The following is a 7658-nucleotide window of genomic DNA, read 5'->3' as shown; positions in this document are numbered from 1 at the left end:
AAACTGTTAGCGAACAGCATGGATCCTGACCAGACTGCGCGGATGCGCATGCTGGTCTGGATCCATGCTGGTCGCAAAGCCACTATGTTGGTTTTCTAATGTCGCGGCTCAATTATTCTGTGCTCGTGTTTTTGGAACGGAACATAAAAATGACTCCGAGACGGCTGGAATTTTGAGATAAGCGGGTTGGAGATATCGATCGAGTTTCAACTGTATATGTTACTAAATATAGCAATCAACTACCTCACAATTATAACCACAATGCTCAAGTGACGCCGAACGTCGGCTGCCTGTAGGTCGTCTACCTGTACGCAGTCTGCCTGTAAACTAGAGCTATCCTGCTGCCTAAGACAATATCTCAGCTTTCAACTGTCTCCGGGATGGGGGGGGGGGGGGGGGGGGGGGGGGAGGTTAGACGGACTTCACCAAAGCTAAATCTCCTCTGTTACATACAACTCTGCTGGAATTTCGTCTCCAGTCCCTACAGCTAAACTCCTATCTAGCTTTAAAATCATCCCTAAAGATACCGGATTGTAGATTTTGAATTATCACTGATATATGGACAAATTATAACTATTAGATCAAATGAGCCGCACCATGAGAAAACCAACATAGTGCATTTGCGACCAGCATGGATCCAGACCAGCCTGCGCATCCGCGCAGTCTGGTCAGGATCCATAATGTTCGCTGACAGTTCCTCTAATTGCAATAGGGTTTGAAAGCGAACAGTATGGATGCGCAGGCTGGTCTGGATCCATGCTGGTCGCAAATGCACTATGTTAAATTGGTTTTCTCATGGTGCGGCTCAAATCAAAATAGTACATCGTCATACAAATAGTACAAAATACAAATATTTTGTATCACGTGATCATGTGATTGTTGCAGAACACCACTTTTATACAGTATAACAAAGTTAAAGGTACAAAGTATAGAGGATGAACAACAGTGTCAATTATTTAACACATGTAACAGTGAAAGTCTTATAGACATAGCAGCTTTAACATATTTAGCTAGGTTTTTTATAACAGCATGTTTAGTGTTTGTAAACAGTTGTATCATTTTAAACATATTAGGTCTTTGGTAAAAATATCTTTTAATATATTTCTTCCTTAAGTTTTCATAAGACGGGCATTTAAGTAAAAAGTGAAAATTACAGTGTTATATCTTTCATTTCAAGGTATTCTGTTACTTGAATATGGCGCCCGTGAATATCGACCAGTCTGTAGGAATATCGACTGACGAAAAAAGTCGTATCTGCAACGTTCGACCTTTTAAGATTGCATATAATTATATAGTAATAATTATATAGTAAATAGGCCGTAAGTAGAAGATACGTTTGATTACTGGTGAATGTAAAAAGGCGTAAATATACACTTTCCTAAAGATACTGTCAGTATTTAAAAGCTTTTGCTATGAGGTAAGAACGTAGGTACAAACAGTTTTGGTGAGAAATCTGTAAAAGAGAATGTATAGCTATTTCTTAATTTTCTAAAAACTGCTGTTTTAATTTACAACCTTTTATTACTGGGACGTCGATATAATTGTTCTTTGAATTTATCTGTATTTTTGTGACTTTTTGAAAATTGGTAGAAGTTGTAAAATGAAAGTAATATTTTTTTCTACTATGCGATTTTAATGAAAGTAACACACATTTGTCTAAGTCAAACTGTGTTAAAGACCACCTCTGAACAGAGACCACCTGGCTCTAAAGACCACATTTTTGTTTCCCATTTTAACATTTACAGTGTCTTTTAACCTGTGAATAAAGACCACCTTCCAATCAAGACCTCATTTTGGCTCTCCCAAGGGTGGCCTTTATAGACAGGTTTGACTGTATGTTAGAAATGCGATAAATGTACTGGTAAAATTATCGGAGACATTTCCCCATAAGCACTGGTGTATGTCTTAGTGTAATTTAAAACAACCAAACATTCTGCGCGTATGTGCCCACTGACTAATATCCGATCCTGTAGGCTTTTATATCGGATCATTTATGTTCGTGAAAATATTTTGGTGTTGCAAAAGGTTGGTGGTTCTATTTAAACCCTAGACTAGCTACTAGTCTGATAATAAGTTTTTTTTATATACTAATGTATTTCCTTGTCAGATATCTTTCATTTATAGATAGCTCCCTGTTTATAGACTGCTCCCTTTTGAATATCTGGCTGTATTACATTCGGCAGCAAGAAAAGGTAACCATGTTATAACTATGAAGGGAAGTAATCTGACATAAAATATGAGAAGAGACTATGACTGGCAAATGTAAGGACTGGGACCAGTCTATTTAAACCCCTATTCGTAGAGTGTATGCCAGTTAAGCTGGGAAGTCGCCGTATGCCCAACACTCTCTCGGTGAATTTATAACAAAATGAAAAAAGTCACATTTATAATTTTCATAAGATTTTATTCAGTTAGACAAGCCATTATTTGGAAAAAAATTCTCGTGTCAAACTTGAAAAAAAATGCAACGATTTTGTAACAATTAATTATATCTTTTATATTTCTAAAAATTATCCTTTCATGACATTTATCAAGAGTCCAACAACATGAAATGAACTTTACAAAAACGTAACATAGCTATAAAGATTTGTTGCATTTTCACTGAAAAAAGTGATTTATTGTAAAGATATGATACCACACACTAAGAGGTCGTTCAAACGTTTAAGAAACCATCTCGTTTTAAACTGAAACATTAACAACTGGATCAAAATCAAATAGGAAATCGTTTTAGTATTCTTCTTCGTCAATTTCCTCATTCTCGACTGAGTCCACACCGACCTCCTCGTAGTCCTTCTCGAGTGCAGCCAGGTCCTCTCTGGCCTCGGCAAACTCGCCTTCTTCCATACCCTCACCAACATACCAGTGAACGAAGGCTCGTTTAGCATACATAAGATCAAACTTGTGGTCAAGACGTGCCCAAGCCTCGGCGATGGCTGTGGTATTGCTCAACATACACACGGCCCGCTGGACTTTAGCAAGGTCACCTCCTGGCACGGCCGTCGGTGGCTGATAGTTGATTCCCACCTTGAAACCAGTTGGACACCAGTCGACAAACTGGATGGTTCTCTTGGTTTTTATTGTAGCAATCGCGGCGTTGACGTCCTTTGGTACCACGTCACCTCTGTACAGCATACAGCATGCCATGTACTTGCCGTGACGCGGGTCACATTTTACCATCTGATTGGCTGGTTCAAAGCATGCATTTGTTATCTCTGCAACGGACAGCTGCTCATGATATGCCTTCTCGGCGGAGATTACCGGGGCATAGGTCGCTAGAGGGAAATGGATGCGTGGATAGGGCACCAAGTTGGTCTGGAACTCTGTCAGATCAACATTCAAAGCGCCGTCAAAGCGTAGAGACGCAGTAATTGAGGAAACAATTTGACCAATCAAACGATTCAAATTTGTGTAACTGGGTCTTTCAATGTCAAGGTTACGACGGCAGATGTCGTAAATGGCCTCGTTATCAACCATAAATGCGCAGTCTGAGTGTTCTAAAGTTGTATGTGTGGTCAAAATTGAGTTGTAAGGTTCAACAACCGCAGTGGCAACTTGTGGAGCTGGGTAAACAGCGAATTCAAGTTTGGATTTCTTCCCGTAGTCAACGGACAGACGCTCCATCAGGAGAGAAGCAAATCCAGAACCCGTGCCGCCACCGAAGCTGTGGAAAATGAGAAACCCCTGAAGTCCCGTGCACTGGTCTGACAGCTTGCGGATTCTGTCCAGTACCAGATCAACGATCTCCCTGCCGATTGTGTAGTGTCCACGGGCGTAGTTATTTGCTGCATCCTCTTTACCGGTAATCAACTGCTCTGGGTGGAACAACTGGCGGTATATCCCCGTACGAACTTCATCTGTTATAAATAGAAGAAGATCTTACTTAATTAATTTTCTTCAATCTAAAAACCAAATGTGAGAGTATAAGGCAATGTATAACCCCATTTTGATCAACTGTATCAACAATCAACTGGATTCTCCATAAATATGAAAGTAAATTTTTGTTACTATCAAGCGAAAACTCGCTATGATTCAGAAGTAAGTAGTTATTAGAAACCACGTGCATTTTCGTTAGAGCCTATTTATTTTTTGCAATGACGCATACGGTGCTAGTCACAGTCTGACAGATTACATAGAAATTAGTTGCATGTTACTGTACATGATAGTCTTATGTCTACATCCTGACACGTAGCACTATCCTAACAGTCTGAGGTATGTATCATTTTTGTTTGTAAACTGCGTTCCGCTGTAACCATGGTTACAAGATCATGAGTTGTACCAGAGAGAATGTGTAATGTTTAACAGGTGCCACACTGCGCAGTTATAAATAGGTAAACACATTCTCAAGTGAAGAATAATTTTTCATAGAACAGTCTTTAACAGTTCAACGTAGAATGTGTCTTTTTGAGGTAACTGTCTTCCTATAATATATGGTTTTTACATTGTAAAACTAAGTATAAATCTTGCATACGTCAACAGAAAAGTGAGCGCCAAGTCGTAAAGTCTGACAAAAACTCCAAGTCAAATGTCAAGTTTTCAAGATATAGTCTGGCATCCGTGCCAAGTTTTTTTTATATTAAATACCATGCTTTCAATTGTATTACAAAGTGCTTTTGATGAATGCAGCGGCAGTCTAAAGATAATGTTCTATGTACTAACAACGAGTACATGTGTATCATCAAATGTTACTTTAAATTAGTTATAAGGAAAGTTACACATGTAGGCTACAGTCACAGTTTATGGAGAATCAAATTATCTAAATCTTATAAAATTACGGAAGAGCATTAGTTCCATGTTATTTACTAACTTGAAACTTCGAGATACTAATATTCTAAGTTTTAGAGTTATGTGGCTCGAATTTTCGGGAAATTTTACTCGAAATTTCGACTTAGTTTATTGCTATTTATCCTCAAAATTTGAACGCCAGTTTGTCAACGGATAGACTACTCCTAAACCCCTTACCTAGGGTCTCGAACCAGGTCGAAAACCTTCATTATATGATCAAAATAGTGAAATATTCTAAGTTTGAACACTACGCCGTATCGGTCTTTGACCTCTTCTAAAAATCTACAGCCACCTGGGTACCCGCTGTTGATCTCAAAGGGTAGCCAGGACCCATACCTACAAGTTCCTGTAGGGTAGGTCTATTTCCCTTGAGATATGGCCATAAAATCATTGATGTTATTCTACTTCCTTGTGGTAAGTTTGGATTAGAGCTACATACCTACAACTGTTGGTTCCAGGTCCACAAAGACAGCTCTTGGAACATGTTTTCCGGCCCCAGTTTCACTGAAAAATGTGTTAAATGAGTCATCTGCGCTTCCAACTGTCTTATCGCTTGGCATGGTTCCATCGGGCTGGATTCCGTGTTCCAGACAATATAATTCCCAGCATGCATTGCCGATCTGAACCCCGGCTTGTCCGACATGGATGGAGATACACTCACGCTGAAGAATAATGAAACACTTCGGTAAGCGGTAATCAAATAATGAACCTTTTCTCGAGCGCGGTATTTGCTTGATATAAGCTTAGCCAAGATATCTTTACTTTTGATTGGAAGTAATTTGTCAAGACTGGGTCATCTAATTTCCACATTGGACTTTACCTACTACTCACAAATATATATCGGGAAAGTGTTCGAACTCAAGACAGTGGCAGCATAATTACACAGTGACGGAGGCCCGCATTTCCATACACATATTTCATTTCATTTGAAATGGAGATACTGACAAAGAATGAATAGTCTGTATTTGCTTACAGAATATAACTGCTGAGGCTATTAAACTTTTATAGAATTACATGTATGCCCATTTTCTTCTAGAAAAAGCGAAAAAGTATAAAGTTAGAAAAATATTTACAAAAAAAAAAAAGTAAATAAGTAAAACAGATTTTCTAGCCGGTAGCCAGGCTAGAGAGGAAAGCCTATAGAACACTCATAGTTTGGCCTTAGTTCAGGCATATCAATAAAAATCCTCTTACTACACTAGACATGACGAACTAATAACCATCATTGCTAAGGCAGTTTAGGCGTTCCATATACCATAGTACATTATTTTATGTCTTTGAACCATTCCAGCGAGAAAAACCAGATGGTACAGATGTAGTGTAATTAAATGGCCGAGTTGCCGATCGAATGCCTTAAGGGAAATCTCTTAATTCATTTATAAAGGTAATCCAATTAATGAGCGAAACACCTAGTTTTTTTTTACTAATTCTAGGGCTTTCACTTTTGATTAAAAGTTAGACTAGCCACTAGATTGATAATAAAATATTTCTCACAAAATTTCAGATTTGTGACTTTTTTTACTTTGATTAATAGTGACAAATGCCAGTCTATTTCACAGATTTTCTCAGAGAACTGAATCTAATATGATATTGGACCTAGGATAGAAACTGGCTATATTCACAACTTTAGAAATAAAAATTACAAAAATGTATGTCATAGTGCAGGAGCTAGTCTAACTGGAAGTGAGCAAAAGAATGTGACATTTATAACTAATAAGCTCCCATAAGTCTCGTCGTTGATTTATTTTGTTCTCAAGATGATTTCAGCACAGACATGATTGTTTTATAAATCCATGTTTTAGTCACTAAGAACTATCTACGGGAGTGTGGGCGTATAAGTCACGTTTCTGTATATATTTAGTTTGGAGAGCATATTAAGTTGTTATTTGTATAATTAACTGAAAATATCAATTCCGAAAGAAAAATATACAGCCAGTAAGTCTTGTGTTAAGCCTGACCTTAAATGATCATGTGAATAAAATATACAGCCAGTCATCTTGTGAACAAAAATCATCTGGTCAGTTAACACAGCATGTTTCAATTCCAATTAAAACATCTGTAGTACTTTTAATAAGAGCATGAGAGCCACTTGTTTGGCACTTCTCTTCGTAAACGAACTGAAATTCCCGAAAGTTGTAGCTCTGTTGAACTATACCCTCCTATTTCTATCGTTTTAAAATTACAATCGTACCAAAACATAAAATAAATTACTCACCATTTTGTTTTATCCAATTGTCTAACACTGATATAATAATAAGCAGAAATAGGTGAACACAATTCTCACAGCGACCTGATGAGCCTGTAGTGAGAATAGAAAATGATGCTGGAATTACACCGCATCTGTTACACGTATAGGTACCGTATATACCCGTGTATTGGACGATCGTTACCATACATATCATAGAGCGCGCTGAGTGTACAAGTAAACATGATTAGGCTATATCTCTTAGATAAATTGCGTTTAATAAGTGGATTTTTATTGGAGTTAAGATCACATCGACACAATTACAGGTCATTTGGCGATTTTCCAGACTTTGATGGTGTAAGAAGACCCCCGGTGGCCTTCCAGGTAATATTTCAGGCACGAGGGTAGAACCGGCGACCTTCCGTAAGGATAACGTCTTGTCGTAAAAGTATAATTTACCTCCAGTTTCGAGCCAAAAGTGGTGAAAGGTAAGTGACTCGAAATCAGCGAATCTCGGTCACGGAGTAGACTGGCCCCGTCCTATATGGTTGTTCTGTCATATTTCTTATTAACAAGTTTTCTTCATAAACTTAAAGCAGCATGCCTCCAGAATTGGCTAAAAAATAATCTTTCTTTCAAATTGAAGTTTGGTCAGAAGGAAGTCCAGCAGGTTATTTTTCATGGTGGCATG

At 38.1% G+C, this 7658-nt stretch overlaps 1 protein-coding gene across 1 annotated transcript; it reads right to left on the bottom strand.

The window, feature by feature from the left end:
- Window positions 1-2383: 2383 nt before the first annotated feature.
- Window positions 2384-7157, bottom strand: LOC123522907 (tubulin alpha chain, testis-specific-like). Its single transcript, XM_045300417.2, has 3 exons — window positions 6998-7157; window positions 5222-5444; window positions 2384-3854 (listed from the first exon to the last, which is right to left on the bottom strand). Exons 1-3 carry the CDS (start codon window positions 6998-7000, stop codon window positions 2728-2730), a joined length of 1353 nt encoding a protein of 450 aa, XP_045156352.1. The 5' UTR covers window positions 7001-7157; the 3' UTR covers window positions 2384-2727.
- Window positions 7158-7658: the final 501 nt, after the last annotated feature.

The sequence above is a fragment of the Mercenaria mercenaria genome, chromosome 8, assembly GCF_021730395.1.
Source record: "Mercenaria mercenaria strain notata chromosome 8, MADL_Memer_1, whole genome shotgun sequence".
Classification (NCBI taxonomy): domain Eukaryota; kingdom Metazoa; phylum Mollusca; class Bivalvia; order Venerida; family Veneridae; genus Mercenaria; species Mercenaria mercenaria.
Note: the sequence above shows the minus strand (reverse complement) of the source record. Positions and strands in the feature narration are given on the sequence as shown.

Bases quoted from the DNA above. Each gene is read 5' to 3' on its own strand.
- LOC123522907 (XM_045300417.2), bottom strand. The intron at 3,855-5,221 runs GTATGTAGCTCT...TATTTATAACAG, and splicing joins CCTGGAACCAACAGTTGTAG to ATGAAGTTCGTACGGGGATA.